The sequence below is a fragment of the Tyto alba genome, unplaced genomic scaffold, assembly GCF_018691265.1.
Source record: "Tyto alba isolate M040663 unplaced genomic scaffold, T.alba_DEE_v4.0 Super-Scaffold_10, whole genome shotgun sequence".
NCBI classification, from domain to species: Eukaryota; Metazoa; Chordata; class Aves; order Strigiformes; family Tytonidae; genus Tyto; species Tyto alba.
Genome location: NW_024881262.1, coordinates 6,129,689 through 6,149,988, shown reverse-complemented (window position 1 = coordinate 6,149,988; position 20,300 = coordinate 6,129,689). Strand labels below are relative to the sequence as shown.

General features: G+C 39.7%; 1 protein-coding gene across 3 annotated transcripts; it reads right to left on the bottom strand.

Annotated features, from left to right (window-relative positions):
• Nucleotides 1-284: 284 nt before the first annotated feature.
• Nucleotides 285-19,499, bottom strand: SKIL (SKI like proto-oncogene). 3 transcript variants are annotated; one of them, XM_042798623.1, is made up of 7 exons: nucleotides 19,371-19,499; nucleotides 16,773-18,698; nucleotides 11,755-11,852; nucleotides 10,111-10,349; nucleotides 9,662-9,903; nucleotides 8,340-8,564; nucleotides 285-5,383 (listed from the first exon to the last, which is right to left on the bottom strand). In XM_042798623.1, exons 2-7 carry the CDS (start codon nucleotides 17,877-17,879, stop codon nucleotides 5,222-5,224), a joined length of 2,073 nt encoding a protein of 690 aa, XP_042654557.1. In that variant the 5' UTR covers nucleotides 17,880-18,698; nucleotides 19,371-19,499; the 3' UTR covers nucleotides 285-5,221. The 3 variants fall into 3 exon arrangements, with proteins under 3 accessions (XP_042654557.1, XP_042654568.1, XP_042654562.1); XM_042798634.1 differs by lacking the exon at nucleotides 19,371-19,499 and adding an exon at nucleotides 19,100-19,157; XM_042798628.1 differs by lacking the exon at nucleotides 19,371-19,499 and adding an exon at nucleotides 18,795-19,051.
• Nucleotides 19,500-20,300: the final 801 nt, after the last annotated feature.

The following is a 20,300-nucleotide window of genomic DNA, read 5'->3' as shown; positions in this document are numbered from 1 at the left end:
TCAGTGTCAGTATCTTCGCAGAGCCATAAAAGCTTTAGGAAATGGACTCATGGTAAGGGAGGGCTGTTGATCTTGGAGATTTGCTAAAAATGCCCTTTAGAAAACCTGGGACCTCCTGCAGACAGTGGGAGTTGTGCTAACAAATTTCAGTGTAAGCAGGTTTTAATATTCTATAATCAAAGCAAAGAAGATTCTGTCCTCCTTAGAAAAGCACTGTTGTTAATCACTTTCCAAAAAGTCAGGTTTAGAAGTCAGTGTTCAAAAATATTACAAAAAGACAAGCATTCTGACATTACGGTTCTTTATTTGTTTTTTGAATCCACAATCTATACAGGTATTTACAGGGCATGAAAATGGATAACAGCACAAAATACAATTGAGGTATAAGCTAAGAGCACAGTATGTCATGTTTCAATAAATATAATTCAAAATTTGTAAACTAAGTGACCAGATAGATGCATCTTGTTTACTAAAACCATATAAAATATCTGTTAAATCTCACGTGAGGTAGAGGACAGTTTTGTGTGTCATGTAATGCAACCACAGCAACTCTAAGACTGTACATCATTGGCAAAGTATTAAAAATTGTTGAATGCACTGAGCGTTTTTCACAGGCTTTTACTATGGTTTCAGAATAGTCATTCAACCTGTTGCCTTGAGCTAACACAGACTCTGTTGTTTTGCAGCTACTTTCTGTAATTTGAGATAATTATACTGGCATGTCAACATCAATACTTTGAGAGAGTATGAAAACACAAAAACAGATTTTGTCAATCACAGAAAGCAACATAATGGGAACAAAATATTTTAGACCAACCTTTTTTTATTTCCTAGAATTAGTTTAAATACAGTACAGCTGTGCTTTCCTTTAAGTGAGGTATCTATATTTGAAGAAAAAAAATTCAATTGATACTGTTACATTTAACCAATTTTCAAATAGCAAAATTTGAGACCATTTGTTTGCTGTGCTTGATGAAGTGCTTAAAACTCATTTTTCAAGCATTCTCCAACTGAACCACTAACCCTAAAAAAACCAGTTTTCTAAGTAATGGAGTCACACTACAAAATTGTCGTGCAATTTGTAAGCAATAACTGCTTTCACAAAAGCTAAAAAATGTATGTCCTTTTGAAATAGAAATATGCAACAACGGAATTCTACAAGCTTTCTGTAATAAAAACTGATGAATACTCACACTACAATTGTAATGAACAGAAAGAAAATTGAAATTTGCAGGCTTCTGCTGCTTACTATTGACAGTTCAAATAAAATTACTGAAATATTGCAAGCACAGATTAACAGGTAGGTGTAATTACATCTTTTTTCAACTTCGCCAGGTTATAGAAAACTCTGTTGTGTGGATTAATTACACGAATTAAGTGCAGAAAAAATACAAAGTTGTTATTTTTACTGACAATCAAAATATATACTCTACAAACAAGTGAATTCTAGGAAGCTGACCATGACAACATTTCAAGGCCAACTTCAAGACTAATGCTAGGAAAGTTTTCCAAAAATTTCATAACACATTCTAGCTATCCCCTCCCCCAATATAAAACAAGAATGTATGAATAAAACATTGTGACTTCTAAAATATGGGCCAAGACTTATTTCTTCAGGCCACCAGTAGCTTTATGCTCCCATTCAACCTCTCCTACTTCACTAATTGCATTATGCTTTTACTATATACAAATGATTTTACACCTAAGCTATCAATATATTAAATATAGAATAAAATTAGCTTAAGAATGTGAAACATAACTACATTTATCTAAATACTCAAACTAAACTATATGCCTTACAAAAACTAAAACACGGACTTAGTTAAGTTTGGAGATTTTGATAAAAATCTCTTTCGTCTAGGAATATGTGGCTACACCACAAATAAGGGTGCTTTCAGACTGCCAAAATTACAAGAGTTTTACTCTCTAAGCTCTTTTATCTTCTTGTTGATTAAAGTACACAAAGCACGTGAAAGTTCTCTTTTAAAAAGTATAAGAGCAAACTAGATATTCACCTTGAATCCTACTTACTTTGTTCCAAAAAGTGCACTAGGCAACTTTGATCTTGGTCTAGGTATTTAAAAATGCAACTTTCAAAATTATGGACATATTTAGGATATTTTCCTACAGACTTCGTGTCCCGCCTGAAAGATCAGCAAGCAATAACTGAAGCCAAAACAAATAATAATACATAAAGTGAGCATGCTATGACTAAAAGTGAGGTCCTAATGACAGAATTAGTTTCTACCATTAAGTGTGCACTGAAGTGAGGGCCCTTAAGTGTGCATTCCAAGTTTCTATATTAGGCTGTAAAATAAACCAGTCAATATAACTAGCATAAGGTAGTGAAAAAGAGTCAACATGTATTTGTTCTAGAACTTATACAGTATTATTTACAATTTACTAAAAAACTATCTTTCAAAGACTGTGAACACACAAAATCTATGGCACATTTATGTATACATTATTACTTAAAGTCAGTATAAAATTAAGTCTACACATAGGAAAATTATTTATGTTATGTAAAGAGCCTGAAAGTAATATTTAAGAATTTTAAGACAATAATTTAAAATGCATTCTAATTTTAGATTAACTAAATGGAATATTTACAAAGCTACTTTTAAAGTTATTTTAATAAATGTTCCATTAGCTTTTTCAGTCAGATGTTTTAAAACGATTAGGAGGCCTCATCTGCAGCGGGAATTGCTAAAACTTCACATAGCTGCTTGAGTTCTTGCAACAGTGAAAATATTAGTACAAAGTGTGGCCACCAGCATTTTAATAGTCTACAGAATATGCCAGTTACAGCTGGTTGAGGCACAGGAACTGGGCTGTACTAGTCCTCCACTGCAACTGCCACTGCTGAAGATCAACCGGTGGCATGAGGGGAAATCTGAGCAGAAGTCACATAACATAGACAAGACCCGAATGGAAATGGAATATACAGCTTTCTAATATAATAATCCCATGAGGATTCCATACATTCAATGGCTAAGCTATAAATACTGTGGTAAATTAGTCACTGCAGCTGTATTAAACGAGTCTGTATGGCCTTATCTACACTGGCAATTGAACAAGTCTGGTTCAGAACACTGATACTGAAAAGCAACTAGAAACCGTATCTTTTGACCCTTTAACAATACCCGGACAAAACTTTTCAGTTTCCCAGGACGGTATTTTCTTACCTGCCCATCTAGCTAACCCAATGTAGGTTCTGTCAATCAGGATGGACTATTTCAAGCTCCATTCCCTAATAATCACACTTTTATCAACACTCTTGCCTACTCTCCCTACAGCCATGTTTTTGGTGGTTGATACAACAAAACATTCATTGTGTTTTTAAAGCAAGTGCTGCATACACAACCAGAATCATTTCTAGTCAGCACCTTTCCTTCCAAACCATTCTGCAAAGACAGGCTTTTTCATTTTTTTTAAAGCAAAAATTTGGAGATGAAGAAGGGAAAAATGTAATCTGGGTCTTCTTTTCTGATCAACACTGACAAAGAAAATTGTTTGATATTTTTTCATCTATTCTGCTTTAATCGTCACTGTAAATATGACACAGCTCATAAACAAAATTGTACCCAGCTATAAAAGAAACATCCTGTAACTCCATGACATTTAATTTACCACCCCATTTCTCATTCAATTAAAAGATATGTGCAATTTTATCTTCCTCTGTGATATTCCATCCTATTATACCACTAAAAGAGAAAAAAGAAAGAACTCAAAATTTTTCAGTTTTACTAGTTCAGGTAAAAGAAAGTAAAACAACGCAGGCTTTTACGAGTGGTTTCATCCAAAATAACCAAATTATTAAGAGAATAATAAACCTAGGCACCTCAAAAACAGAAGTTAAAGCCTGGGTTAAAATGATGTAGTGAAATATTAGAACTACTAAAATATTCTTAGTCACTGACATAATCAGCTAACATCTGTCAGCTGTATCAAACCTTTTGGAGAGAAGTGCAAAAAAGTATTTCTTCATCCAACTTTGTAGTCATGCGTTTAATCCACTAGGAACCAGACTTCTGAAGTACTCAAACATTATATATACATAAAAGAGTAATTCTGTACAATTACACATTTTCAAATGTTATAGCTTAACAAACATGCTGTATTTCTTAATTCTTCATGGTAATGTTACCATGCCATTCAAATACAGAGACTATCAAAATGATTTTCAAAGTGCCATATCTCAGAATTTTATTTTTTAAGCTATTATCGCAATGTCAGTTAAGGCCTGTTATATGTAAATGAAAGAGAAATCCACAAGTTGGCAAGGAGCTCAAAGTGTGGAGGCTTAGGGTACTAGAGAAACTAATACATATTTTTTAACAAATATTATTTTTCTTGAAAGTATTGTTATCTGAAAACCAGTTAAGTCAAGCTTTCTCTGTTTCTAGAAGGAAAAGCCCCTCCTTTAAGCCTTTTCTTATTGTTTCTTTCATACCTACTGTATAGAAGAAAACAAAAGAAAATATGTGAATTATTAATTTTCAAAGATTCCATTGTAATTGTAAATTCTTTAATTTACAAAAAACCCATATTATTTTCTTCTTCCAGCATGACATGCAAATGCTGGGTCTAAAACTCTTTAGAATGATCATGAGTTGTTAAATAGAAAATACCGAAAAGATCAGCTTGACTTCATAAAATGAAATTATGGGAAAAACTCACGCTGGTAAGTCACTTCTGATGATCAGCCATCTATCACTGTGGCGATTTTGAGTATTACCTTACAGATGAAAAGCTGCCTTTACTTTCCCCAGCTCGAGAACACATAATTCTCACTGAAACCCGAACTATTTTTGACCTTGAAGAACTCAGAATGTTTTTTATGTACTTTTATAACTGGATGTGCAATTGATAGCAAAATGAAGGTCACCACATATACTTTAACAGACAATGTTAAAAGGTATAGAGTCCTCAAGACTGCATTAGAAATAGATAAACTGGTCACTTTAAATCAAGAGTTTTGTATTTTCCATTGTTTGCGAAAAACACCAGTACAAATAAATGAAGATTTTCATTGGTTAGGAAAATCTAAAAATGTATACCTATCTGATTATTTATATATATGTATATCTTCACCTGGACTTGTCTGGGAAATAGGAATCTGTAGGGAACACTTTTTCTCTTCACACAGAAACTGCTCACAATTCATTAAAAACCAAACCACCCTGTTTGAAGGACGCAGTCATGCTTCCTCTTCCAATCTCTATTTTCCTTTCCCATTTTTTGAAGATTTCAAGATCTGTAGCTTCAATTCCTTTATCATCATCTCTAATTTCTCCCTTGCCTCTCGTTCTTGTCTCAGTTCATCTTGAAGCTCTTGTCTATCAGCCTCTGCATGATCCAATCTCAGTCTCAATTCTGCTAGCTGTAAAACAGAAAGACAGAGAGGCAGAGCAATTTTTAGTAAACTTATTTGTAAACATCAACTATTCACTTCAAGACACCACTGCTGACCACCCTATGTATCAGAGAGAAGTGTTTCAGTTCACCAGTATTTATCAGCTCATCTTCTACTGTTATCAAGAATTATGCGGTTAGCTACTACACCACTAGTAAATGTCAGCAATATGCAAAGTTGCATAAACTTCATACTGTAATAAAAAAAAATGGGGAAGTCTAATATTTAAATACATATAAATTGTAGTTATATGAACTGTCAGACTAGACTATGTCAGTAATACATATAATCTGTTAGGAAGACTGTGATGGCACCTGCATCAGATGTTTCACAAATCCCAGAACAGCACTTTTTCATTTCCCAGGTTCAATTCTCTTACCTGACAAAATATTACTTCTTTATTTCAAATCTGGAATGCATTTCTAGAACAAATAAAACCAGCAACACTGTTTTTTGATACCCGTTAGTATAAATGAAACAGAATTACCAGAAATGACATTCAGAAAATCTTGAACATAACCATCTGTGTGTTTATGTGTGTGTTCAAATATAAACAGAAGTCCCAAATTTTTTTTGTGAAATATTTTGTGTTTAAAAATATAAATTAAATATTTCCATCTTTGGAGTAGAGTAAAACTCAAACTTGCTAGAGCATCATCAAAACTTATTTACAGTGAGATCTGGAAATGTCTGATGAATTTTTCAACTGCAGGAATGTTACTGTCAAAGGTATACTGCCAGCAGTTAAAACAGGAAGGAGACTGGAAACCAGTTATCTTCTCTGCCACTGATTTAAGGGGTTATTTCTTCCAAAAAGACCTTACTGAATCTAAAAATATCATCTGCCTTTATAATGATAACTACCTATCTGATCTAAATCATCATGAAGCATACATCTCACTGAAAATGAGGAAGACGAGAATGAAAGCAGCAGGAACATACAGGATCACTGGTGTTCACCAACTGCTATAAAACGTACTGGGCAAAGGAACTGCTGGGCTGATTTTAGAGAAACATCACATTCAGTGGACCTTCATTTCCACTTTTGTAATTGGAAATATTTAAATGGTTCTTCACGTAATCAGAAATATCTAAGTAGTTCTTGGACAGCAACAGGCTATTAATGCAAGTCTCACTCCACTACTTTGATTAAATAAACTGTTGCAGTACGACAATGCTCACTGCCTGCATGTTGCAGCACGTACTACATAAGCTCATCTCTAGTTGAGTTTTGATTTCCTGCTCTAAGGAAAGGTTCCAGTACTGGTTATACCGCCCTATTGTGACTGACAGGGTAAAGCAACAAATAAACTAGACAATTCAATAAAGAAGTCAAAAAGGGGGAGAAGACACTTTGTGCATCTTCAGACAGGCCTAGAAAGCAAGTTGCAAATCCCAAATTATTAATTTTGTTTAATGTACAAAGAGGGTTCCTCCCAGCCCACAGTTCTCAGGCAGAAAGGGCAGCCTGGGCAACTGCTTCAAGAAGACATCGCATTAAGGCTTTGTTAAATGCCGTATACACAGCTTGGGGAAGTTACCTGTTGCCAGGACCTCTGTTTTACTCGGGTACTTCTGACAACTGCTTGGAACCTAGGGTCCAAAATCTATTGTAAGATGTGATAAATGGAGAAAAAGGTTCAAATTATATATTGCAAATAGCTTTACCACACAGGTAATAACAGAGTAAACTTTCATGCAAGGAATGTATTTAGTTTTCGAAGTCTCACTTCAAAAAAAACAATCAACCAGTCTCCCTGGGGAACAATCTATGTTTTTTACCCTCTAAAGTAAGCAAGCTACACAAGCCATATAAAACATGTTACATGTTATTATCTTCATAAATTAGAACATGTTGTTACTTGCAGTAATAGGGCTTGTACCAGATGTTTAGTAAATCAGGCCTTAGTCAGAGAGGATTATTTCTGGCAGCAAAGGCTAGAAATCTGTGGAGTGGGATGTCATGAAATTAAATTCATGAGAAGGATTTATGATACTAGACTCTGCCCTACTCCCCAAAAATACCAAAACCTGTCTCTCAAGTATGACCTGTTTCTTAGTTTGAGACAGTAAGAACAACAAAATATATACAGCTATGATCAAATGACCACAAAGCTTTACTCAGCTTAAGTTTTAGATTTTGTTTACTTTAAAAAGAAGTGTGAAGACTACTATTCTGTGACACAGTACAAAATACATCACTATACATTTAATCGTAACTGCAACTGACTTTGAAAAGGGGTGTTCAGAGGCTATCTTAGGCATTAACTATATTTTTCCTATTGGAATGACATGAATAACCTCCAACATAAAGAAGCAATAATAAAAGTTAAAAGGAAAGTGAAAAAAAAAAAAAATCTCTACAGGTTTTGACATATGAACCCAAGAAGCAGGAATGAGAGACAAAAATATGATTTTGATTTCTGAGAGAGCTCCTGACCAACTGCTTTGAGGGGGTTCCTCAGATAGTGCAGAAGAATCTACCATCAAGGAACTAAAAGAGCAGCAAAGTATGCTATTAATCTGACCAAAAAGTGGTTGAGAGGCTCATTTTTTTTTCCTTTTAACATAAAAGGAAGAAAAAGAGGCATAGCTTATTTCTGCAACTAAAATGAGAATGTTTAATTCTATAACATGCGCAAGTCTATAGACATTAAAAACATGATTTGTTCTAAATGAGGATACAATAGACCTTATGTTTAAGATTAACATTTCATCAATAACATAATGTGTTTCTGTAAGCTGCATTCTACCTGTTTCCATCAGGGAAATAAATATTGCTGTCACTGTGACCTGTTTTGCTATTTGTCTATGGTATCAGAACAGACAGAGACGATGAAACCTTAAGGTGGATGAACAACAGCTTCACAATTTCCTGATACCGTCAATATGGTTTGGTCTGAAATGAACTTTCCCTTCTCACCTGTGCTGCATATTCAGCTTCTTTGTCTTTTTCTAAGTTGGAGTCACAGCTACACTTTTGCTTCATTACTTGGTCTAGTTTCTTCTCCAAGTCTCTCTGCTCAAAATAAAACTCTTCCATTCTTTGAGCATGCTCTGTTTGCAGACATTCAAGCTCTTTTTGTAAATTCTGCTGCTCTTCAGTTAGTTCCTTCATAGCTTTAGAGTTGCTTAACATTTCCACTTCCTGTCAAGAAAAATCAGGATCACATACACCTTGGTTCCAAGACCAGAAAAGTAAAAAAACTGAATTTAAATGCATCTCTGGAAACAATGAGGCCAAAAAGAGCACATTTATCTACTGACAACAATAGCCTGATAATGGTATTTATCTACTTATCAATGACAGCCTGGGTATCTGTGGCAAGCATCACATTTTTGAGAAATTATTTATACTTCCAAGTACACAGAGCTTCCAGAAACAGATTCACAACTTCCACCAGTGAACTTCAGAAAGCAGCAGCACCGATTTACTAAAATATACTTTGAAGATATAAGTGCTTCATCAGAAAACATACGTGTTTGATTTCTTTTTCCACTAGCAATTTGATATTTTTTAAAGTCTTAATTTTTTTAAAACTTATCTACAAGCTTTACCTCCAACAGCACAACAACTTAAAGGTAGCAGCTCTAGGGTCTTATCTGAGCTCACAGATCCTGAGCTTAACATTAAGTAAACTAAACTAAAATAAACGAAAATAAAATATTAGGTCTCGTCTATGAATGTAAGAAGCAAAGACAGTATTTACCTTTATTCAGAAAACAGAAATGAGGCAAAATCACAAGTGAACACCAGCTTCTAATGTCATCCATTATTAAAAAGCACTAATAAAATCCCTTCTAAAAACAAGGGCTTATCAAATGGAAATAGGAAGGTGGCATTTTTTCTTATACTGGGCAGTGGTAAGACCATTCCTAGAATACTGATGTCTGTCTTTAAAAGCCTGAAAACTGCGAAATTTTAGAGGACTTAAACCATATTTGCCAAACCACTTAAATGTCTGGAAAATATTTTAAAGTGAAAAAAGTAGTTTTCACTTGGATAAAGAAGCTGCTTGAACACAGTAGTTGCAAACTGAAAAGGCACCAATTATCAGTGGACTCGAACCTAATGAGCATAAGGGACATTAAAGATTCGGTGTCTGGATTCACAGTGGGGGGAAAATGATCTTTGTGTTTCAGTGTTTTTAAATTAATGTAATCTGTGATATTGATTCTAGAACCAACAAACCAACATCAGTTTTCTGACGTCAAAAGCGACATGCACTCAGGTTGGCACTGTACCATTTGAAGCTGCTGTTTCCTCCGCAAAATGGTATTTAGTTTTTCTTGCTGTTTGATGTAGGTTTTCATTACTTCTTCCATGATCCTTCCCTTATCATCTTCACAACTGATGTCTTTCATGAGAGTGGGGGACAAGGTTCGCACAGCACTACCTACTTCAACACGGCTGGAGTCTCTAGAGATTTTGGAAGAAACACGTTCAGATTTTCCACCTCTTGCAGAACGAGTTGACACAGGTGGATCTATAGAGAAAAAAAAAGAACACAGCCTAACAATCACAGAAAATTAAACTTCCAGAGTTTTAAAAAAAAATGAAGATTATAAAAAGGTCACAAGAATTTTTGGAAAACTGAAGTGACAACATCACAAAATACTAGCCTGCTGTTGAGCTTTCCAAAATTATATGGTATAAAAATTGAAAAGTCTTCAATGTAATTCCCACTACTCACCTAAACGCTTATGCTGCTCCATGCCCGTTTTCAAGTCAATTTTTTCCTGTTCTTCAAGAGAAAGCTCTGGATAGGAGACAGCTTTTTTGTGCTTTCCACTACTGAGCTTCTTCTCTGACTGTCCGGGTGAGGATTTAATTACTTCTGGAGCTTTGACTGTTGTTTTTGCAACATCCTTATATTGTGATGCAAGAGATACATTTGGGGCAACCACTTTGTCACACATATAAAGGTAGTAACTGAAACAGTAGAACAGTAAAATTAAGAATGAAAGGTAAGGCATCATAAATGATGATTGGTAGAGAGCAGCAAGTTTAATTTAATGTGATTTCAAACTGTAAAAGCTTCAATGAAAAATAAGCACATCCTTTTAAAATTCTTCCTATGCAGAAGGAAATACTAATGATCCACTTAATCTTTACTGAGTAGATTATCTAGATAAGGTTTTGGGCTATCAAACAAGAGAATTTTCCAAACATGGCTGATTAAAAAAAAAATCATATAGAAAATCATATGAAGTCTTCATTTAAATGCAGAGTGAAACTAGAATGCCACTGAATCCAGATTCTCTAGCATTTTCATAATCCTTATATTAGCAATGGAGGATGGAGGAAGTTATCAGTGTAGTGGGAATGAGCATATCACTCTTTAAATAGCAAAGCTGCGTACTGACAGCACTGGGGCATGTCTGAGACCAATGATGGACCTTCCTTCCCCAAAATCCATTTGGGTTTTCACAGCTCCTGGACTCCTGGGAGTACCCTTCTGCACCACCCTAACCTAGCCACTCAGATTTTGTCTAGTACAGAGGGAAGACAGTGCTAAATGTGTTAAGGTCAGTGCCAAGAGAATCAGTGTCACGATGCCGGAGTTAACATTGCTGTTTTCAAAACTCTCCTTTCTCCTAGTTCTGAAGAAAGGCACCAATAGAAACAGCAAACTGAGTGACCACAACAGAAGTTCGTGGGAACTAGTTTGATGTGTGTGTGTTGCTTTGATGCATGCTGCTAGCCAAAAGAGTCTGATCTCACCCATATACGGTAAATGCATAACCACACGGGCATGAGGGTAAGAGGTACGTCAAGAAAAACTGCTTCCCTCCTTGATGCAGATGACAAACTGTGTACGATGTTAAGGAAATGCACTTGGTTTCTAAAATCAGGAAACTAATCAACAGACAATTTGGCTGTAGCCATTGCTCCAGTGTGGAAGAAAGCCTTCAAACACCTTTTACAAGTCTTTTTTGAAAGGAAATTGAGTTGCACTCAGGGTAAATAGGCTCTGTGCAGCTTTCCACATGTATGCATTGTCTAATAATCTGAAAAATTAAAAATTACCTTCTGTCATTTCTACTCTGAACAGGGAAAGCGTAACTACATTTCAATTGTATTGCCTACTGAAGAACACTCATAGATCACAGCTTGAGTCCTGTACCAAAAACCACTCACAAGCAGTTCATTAATATTTACATGAAGAAATGCATAAAAAGTTAGGGTTCAATCATACCTGTGCAATCCCTTAGAGTTTTCCTAACAGTTCATGTTGCAAGTACATTTTTTTCAGCTTAAATTATCTTTAAATAGCCAAAATATTTAAATACTTGTACAAAGAGCGCTTATAGATCACCACAGGAAATACAGTTACCTGGGATGGAAAAAGGAGGGAGGTTGAGGATCAGTTTCTGCTTCCTGCTTTATAACTGGGTACCACTGTGACAAGTCCAGGCTCTGCTGTGAATCTGCCTAAAGAAAAGAAAAAAAAATTGGTAATTGGAAGATGGGTACATGTTGTTTACATTTTCATAAATGCTCCTCTGGAATGGCATTTACACTGTTAATACATACACACCAGAGAAAGTGGGGTACTGGAAAATGGAGTGTCTTTGGCAGAGATGCAGGGTAATGCAAGCCACAGAAGTTCCTTTGCTCTCCAATTTTCCATTATGGGAAAAGTAGCAATGAAATGAAAAGAAAATATCTTTACAAACCTATATAAAAGCTCTGCTGAGTGTCCAGAACTCTGCCAGAGGCATGCTAAAAATGTTGGGGAGAAACAGAAAGTAGAAACCAGGATTCCCAAAAGGTTGTAGGAGCCTTTGGCGATAGAGTATCCACATCATAGTAAGCACCTGCCAGATACTTTATTACAAAATAAAACCTGTAAATAAAACTGAGCAATTACTGGTGTTCCAGAGACAGAACTTTTTCAGTTGTCACCAATTTTTACTACAGAATTGAGCAAAGCTGCTGCAGTAACATGACAACTCCATTTCCTTTGTAATAGCAAATAAAATAAATTCAGGTGCATCAGAATATATAATCTTAAAAAACTTCTGTGCATTTTGTATTTGGATAGCAATTCTTGTTCTGTTTGTCTCAAGAAATGTTTTTGGAATTATTCTTTGGTCAAAGTTACTGGTGATACTTCTTGCTCCACTGCAAAGTTACCATTAATTTCAAGTGAAAGATGTCTCCTCATGCATTTAAACAAGACTCACAGCTAAGAAATTGGTTCTTAATTTCAGTGTATTAAAATAGCCTCGGGAAGCGGGTTTTTGGGTAAGGTGTGGTTGGTTGACCCCAGTCAGCAGCCAAGCACCTACGCAGCCACTCCCTCACCACTACCCCTAGCAGGGTGGGGACCAAAGCAAAAAAGCTCTTGGGTCAAGATAAAGACAGTTTAATAGGTGAAGGAAAGGAAAAAAACAAAAACAAAAACAAAACCAAACAAGTGAAGGAAAGGATATTACTCACCACCTCCCACAGGCACACTGCTGCCCTGCCAGTCTCCAAACAATGTCCACCTTGGATGCCAAAACCCCCTTTCTTCTGCTTCTATCTCAGCTTTTCTTGCTGAGCATGACATTATAAAGTATGGAGTATCTCTTTGACCCCTGCCAGTCTCCTGCCCACCCCCAGTCTACTCGCTGCAGGGGCTGAGCACAAAATGAAGAAGGCCCTGATGCTCCTAAGGGCTGTTCAGCAGCAGCCAGAACACTGGTGTGTCACCAACGCTGTTTTAGCCACAAATCCAAAGTGCAGCATCAGGCAGGCTGCTATGAAGAAAGTTAACACCATTCCAGCCAGACCCAACACCTTGGGAAAGTTGCTCAAATAAAACCAAAGCCTATAAAGCTAAAAACCACCCTACTGTACCAAAAGCTTCGTCAAGCATTCTAACACCTTCACAACTTCTTGTGTGCAAGATATATTACCAGAAAAGTTTCTATTTACATACCCTGAAATAAATTGTCACAGAACATCTCTGGCAGTCAAGAGTAACCAGTTACACATATGTGGCTTGTACCAAGGTCTGCAGAATCAAATGTCACTTGACCATGAGAAAGATCAAATCCCACCTGCAATACTCTGGTCAAAACTTCCAGCCCACTAAATTCAGCTCTGGAAATTAAACTGAAATAAAACTCCACCCCTGTAGTTCCTCAAACAAATTCCAACACAGATAGAAAGGAGGGAGGGCACAAGGAAGCTAAGCTCCAGAACAGTGAATTCATAACCAAGTCTCTAAATAATAAAGATTTGAAATAGTGTGAATAATCTCTAGAAAAATGGCTTCATCCTGACACTTGTCAAATTTCTTCTACTTACTCAGATCATTCTAGTAATTTAAATAATGTACATCTAGTTTTCTACTTATACTGCAGCTAGTATACAGTAATCCAATTTTAACTTCTGAATCACATCTTGTTCATGTTTCAAGACTTGCATTTTAACATGTTTATACATTCACATATGAAGTTGTCTGCCAGGTAATCTCTATTTTCAAGTTATTTGGTCAGATTTTTACATTCCCACCTATTTCAAATGGAAACTGATTTTACTGTCTACCTGTTAGTGTGCATTTTGCAAATGAACTTCATGACATGCAATCAAATTTTTACTTAGGAAAGAAAATGAAAGGTAATCATAAATAAACACAGCTTTTTTCTAACATGATTCTTCCCTCATCATCCAGGTTAATAAAATAGAGATAAAGCATCTACCTCCATATATGCATGTACACTTCATTACCTAACAAATCTGCTTAGTTTAGATGCTCATAAACAATTCTGTAAACACGATATAGACAAGTTAAATTGAATGACTTCTACCAAAACTGTTTGAAAGGGCTACATGAAAAATGTCTTGTTTTTCTTCTAAGCTAGTTGTACAAAGCTATTCTTTAAGGAAAAAAAGAAAATAGACAGGCAGTGTTTTCAGACTGATTGTTACGCCAGTAGGTTTAGCAGAGAAGGGATTTATAATAATACTCAGAGGAAATATTAACTCTCCACATTGTGAGCTTTTCCCCACACATGATGACCAACTCGAGGGATTTGTCTGAGAAGCAAGGCAAAGTTTTAGCGCAGAACAATTATCAGAAACCATCGCAAAGTCAAAGGGAACAAGGATTCGACAGCGCAGAGATGAGCACAGACTCAGCGACAGCTGTTCTGTAAGGAGCAGGTGGATGTTACACTGCAGTCTAGAAGTCAACAGAAAATTAGAAACTTGGTGTCAATCAAATATACAGCTTATAGATTTCTCATTAGCACAAAGAACAGAAAGGAATTAGTCTTGTGAATACATTGTCCGCTCTTAAAATATTGAAAGCAAAAGTGTATTTGCACTGTGAGGTGAATAAACTCAGTGAAATGTCAAGGAGAAAGGCAAGGCACAAGATCTAGGATGCTCCAAAGACTATGGGCCTTAATTTACAATTTATTATTACTGGATGGACAAACACCTCGCCAAGGGCAACTGCTCTTTGTGGGCCCTCCAAGATAACCTCGAAGATGTGTCGGCACTTCCGAGGACTGACTCAGCAAAGGTGGTAAGAGTGTGACAGAACAGCAAATGGAACATCCCGCAAATAAATTTCCCTAGGAGTGTAAGAAAAGGTAATGCCTACACGTTGTACCCAAGACCTCCTTTACACCACAGAAATGAGGGAAAAAGATGACCCAAGCAGCCCAAGCTTCCCCAGAACAAGGAAATGGAGGCTGTGCTCCAACACTTCCCTATTACTAAACTCTTCTAATCTTCTGTACTTTACAGATGAATATCCATGAGACAACAAAAAAAAAAAAAAAAAAAAAAAAAAAAGAAAAAGCACTCTCCCCCACCATTTTATCTTTGTTCAAGTTTTCACAGTTTCTCTCTTGTTCTGATTTCATATGCTGCTTTGTACAGGTCTGCAACAGAGGACTCCAGAAAGTTTTTGTATTTCATTGGCACCGGTCCAATCCAAATTACTGTTACTGCTATTTTCAGCTGTTTTTTTTCAGCTGCACCCATGAAACTGAAAGATCTCGTGGTCTGAAATCTGCTACTGTGAAAAGGGAAGCAGCATTATAGGTATGAATATGGAAGACTATTTCCACTGAAGCATCCACCATACTACCTACACTGGCACTGCAAGGATAAAGACTGCCATGTCTTTGTCAGATGAAAAGCAAAATCTCCTTGCTATGAACCTACCTGCATCTTCAACTAATTCAGCACATGGAAGCATGACATATTGTAGACTTGCATGGAAATTTCCTGCTAAAATTCCTCACTGTAGGCTGGCACAACTGTAAAAATACCTGTTACTACAGTAAGCCCTTCTGCAATACTAATTTTTCAGAAGTTCATGCTGAAAGGTGTCAACTTACAGCATACCTTTTTGGGCTCAACCATCTGGACTGCTCTTGCTGCTATTTTGAAATCCATCACAAAACATCCAACATGCCAAATGGATATATGGCCAATCCAGTAGCCATCCAACAGACATATAAATGCCAAACACATTGAAAAGAAACGTAGTGGTGGGGCAGGAACCGTTTAAGAACTGCTTAAATTTAAATTATATCCAGGAAATTTTCCATTCTATGAATGGAAACATCTATGATGTTCAGTATTTATCTGATGCTTGTCTTATTACTTAAAGTAGAAGCTCTCTCAGGGAAAAATAAGCTCTGTATTTTTGAACCATAGCACAGACTTGTAGCATTATTTTAGGAAAAAATACGACATCTATTATTAACCATTGTCAAGATACCGGCCTACAGCTCATTACTTGGGCTGCTTAAAACCCCCTCTTTTTGGCATATTTCTCTATATAACTGGTTTAAACAGAAAGTCATTGCTGAACAAGCATACTTTGGGCTTCTAAACATCAACTTACCAACGCAACACTACTCTATGCGCAAAGTCATGAGATGGGTGGTTAGCAAGCCAGGTTGCCATACACCGCACCTGTGTGTGCTGGAGTAAAAATAACAAATGAAGAATTAATTTGCAATACTTGATTTTCAAGCTCCTTTCTGCTTTGCTCAGCTGCAACACACACCGCATAAAGCATACTCAAAGGTCAAATGGGAGAACGAAAATTTCCACAATAGCTCTGAATTTTCCACAGACTGCGTACTTTAGAATGGAACAAGAACCAACAAAGCCAAACCAGCTCGACTGAAGTTACTTACGGCCCAAAGAGGAAAGAAATTACCGCACCTTTTAATGAGAAATGTATTTCCATGGTGAAGCTCTCTCGCAAATTTAACTTAGGCTTGATTTGACAAGCATTCCCACTTACAAAAGGCAAGCAACGTGCTTCCAAAACAAGTATTTACCTGTGAGCAGAAAGAGATCTGGGAGTTTTACAAGAGTAGGTGAACTTACTTTGGACTGAGTTCTTTTCTGATTTTTCTCGCTAAATTTCTCCTTCATTTCCTCCAAGAGATGCTTCAGTTCCCGCTCCTCCGATGTCCCTAAGTATTTTTGGTTAATATGCAGGTAGCAGTGCCACTTGGCTGATTCAAATCCCCAGTGGCAGGTCCTCTTGTCTGGGGATCTGTGGGAGTGCATCACAAACGTCTGGGGGGAGAACATCCCATAGCACTCCAAACACTGGATACACGGGTCGTCTGGCGCAAGGTAGAACTGAGGCGCAAACAACCCCTGGCACTTGCCCAGGCATTCGTGCTCTACTTCAAAGGCACTGCCAGTCTCCTTCAGTTGGGCCAAGGTGTTCTTACCAGGGAGAAAACTGCCATTCTGCGGAAAAGTGCGAGGACGCAGTAAAGCATTGCATAGTCTCTGAGCATCTGTCAGTGTAATTAGCCCACAGGACGGAGCATTAAATGGAAGAATTCCCAAAACCTTCAGAATATGAAGCTGGTCGGAAGTGCACCTTGAGCAGTATATGTACAGTTCATCACACACCGTATTGATCTGTTGCAGTGAAAAGTCTCGCAGAACTGAATTCAACACTTGAGGCAGGCAAAGTCTTTTTTCTCCTCCAACTTTGAAACAAGAGATAGATTCCCCCTCCAGTACAGTCTGGGTGAGTTCCGTAGAGCTGTCCGGAGGAATGAGCAGTGGACCAGAAAGTATTTGCGGCGATGGAAGAGGCAAGAAGACAGTGGGTGACATGCTTTCCTGGGAATAACGAGCTGAAAAAGCTGCCGGTCCACCCAGTGAACTCTGGCTGCTTAAGTGGAACTGTGCCAACGTGTGTTTCAAACCTGGATTTAAATTCAAAGGCTCAGATAGCGAAGTACTGTTTGGCTTGGCAGTTTCCCCATCAGCCTCCACAGGAGTTTCATCATATTCGTCCAAGTTTTCCTTCTTTATTGTTGGTAATTTATTTATTACAACTCGTACTTTGCTATTTACATGCATTTCTGTCATTGCTTTTTTTAATGGAGGACTCCCATCCTCTTGGATCCCACTCCTTTTTTGATCTGAAACTAGACCTAGAGGGAAGTTTATCTGTGGGCTTTCCATTGCTAAACACCAGAATTTTAATTAAGTCAGTCTTGAATGTGCATTTTCCTGTTTGTTCATACAAAAAACAATTTCAAGTGATTGTGACTACCTCAGCTACACCAAGCTCTGCACTCCTTTCAGTAAAATGTTACTTCTTCAGCCTCCAAGAGTAAGAACTGCTATCCATTTTGCATGTAATACCATAAAATTAATAATGAAGAGGTCACACAAATTCTTCTTTTATTTTTTCAGTTTGCTAATATAAAAAACCCACTGCAGTATGTATACAAAAGGCTTTTCTTCATACCCTATCCACTATTTTACACAGTAGTCTTGAACAGCCATTTAGTAAAAAATGATGCACTGATGCAAGAGTGTCCATGCTTGATCATTTTTTTTCCTTTCAAAAATATACTGTCTTTTCAAATAAGTCTCTATTTAAATATTAAAATAGAAAAATGGTCTGTTTGAAGAACGTGGATCTTAACGCAACTGATCCAAAATGTTAAGTCATGTGAAAATTTTATTCAGCACTTTCAGTTCTTGGAGATCAAACGCAATCTTAAGAGCTTGCTTTATTGCGCTGCCAACTTTATGATTTCACCACCACCATGAGAGTTACTATGGCAGTTCACAAATAAATCCCGAAATTAAAGGCTGATCCAGATCGCCGGCAAAAACTAAAGGTCCCTAGAGAGTCACCTTTTGCACAGATGTCACTGGTGTGTGTCAGAATTCTCCCACTCCGAGCTGTTAGTAATAGAGGGAAGATCCAGGCCACCGGCTAAAATTCATGTCTTGTGCTAACACAGAGTGCTGTCGGTCTTTCCCGATAACCTGCGGAAAGAGAAAGAGGTCAGCCCTGCGCAACCCCCAAACGCGAGCTCGCTGTGTCAAACCAGGGGACACGTTCCCCAGTTAATTACGAAACACCTGCGCGCTGAGAGCTTTCCTTTAGAGCCTAAGCCCCGCGACAAGCCCTGGCAGATGGGTGAAGCTGGCAGCAGCAGGCAACTCCCGAAGCGCCGCATCCGCCGCCCGGCGAGCCGCGGGCGGGCAGGGGGCGGGGGGCGGCACCGGCGCGGCTCTCCCGCGGCGTGCGCAGCCGGCCAGGACGGGGTCTCCGCCGAAACGCTTCTCCACCCCCTCCGCCGCGGGGAACCGGCCCCTCGCACCCCTTCCCGGAAGGGGCCCGGGACGCCGCATCCCGCCGCTCGCACCCCCGCGCCCTGACTCACCTCAGCCCCGCCGGCGCCGCTCCGGGCAGGGCCCGCCGCCTCCATCGCTCCCCGGCCCCTCCTCCCCGCCGCTCCCCCCGCCGCTCCCCCCGCCGCCGCCGCTCCCTGCCCCCAGGGACGGCGCGCCCCTCCCCCCCCCTCCGCCGCCGCCGCCGCCGCCTCAACCCCATCCCCCCTCAGGCGCTCCCGCCCCTCCCCCACCGCGGGGACGGCCGCGCCCCCTCCCCCCGGTAACACTCCCCCCTCCCCCCCTTCTTCCCCGGCTGCTCACCCGGTGCCGCGGGGGCTCCGGCCGCCCGGGGAGCGGAACACGCACCGCCCACCCGTGACCTCACTGCGGAGACGGCGGCGGCGGCGGCCACGGAGGAGACGGAGACGGCGGCGGCGGCGCGCGGGCACGAACCCGCCGGCGGCGCGCGCCGCCCCCGCCGCCGCGGCCCCGCCCACTGTCTGGGGCAGCGGCGGGAGCGGCCGCCCCTCCCCCCGCCCGCCGCCGCCGCCTCCGCGCCGGGAAACCTCCCCCCGCGCTGACAGGAAAAAGGGAGGGGGGGGGGGGGGGGGAAAGAAATAAAGACCCACAGTAATCACAAAAAAAAAAAAAGGAAAAAAAAAAAAAAAAAAAAGTGTTATTTCTGCTCGTCCTCTCAGCCCACACGGGTCAGCCCCGGGCCGCCCCGCCGCCGTTAGAGCCCGAGGGGGCATGCGAGGCGGGGAGCGCCCGGGCGGCGCCGCGGCTGCGGCCGTGAGGCGCTGAGGGCCGGAGACCGGAGCGGCAGCTGTGGCGGGGAGGCGGCAGCGAGAGCAGCCATGGCAGAAAGGGAGAGGGAGCCAAGCGGGAGCGCGGAGAGCGGCCGGGGCGGGAGAGGAGGGCGCGGGGCCCGACTCTGACAGGGAGCTGTCGGGCACACCGCGTCAGTCGGCGTCCCTCAGCGAGGGTCATCCCTGCAAGGGTCCCTCAGTGCCTGTCCCTCAGCATGGTTCTTGCAGTGACAGCCCCTCAGTGACTGTCCCACAGCAATTGTTCCTCAGCATGGGTCTCCCAGCGAGGGTCCCTCAGCGCCTGTCCCTTAGCATGGGTCTTCCAGCGAGGGTGCCTCAGTGAGGGTCTTCCCTGCAAGGGTCCCTCAGCGCCTGTCCCTCAGCATGGGTCTTGCAGTGACGGCCCCTCGGTGACTGTCCCACAGCAATTGTTCCTCAGCAT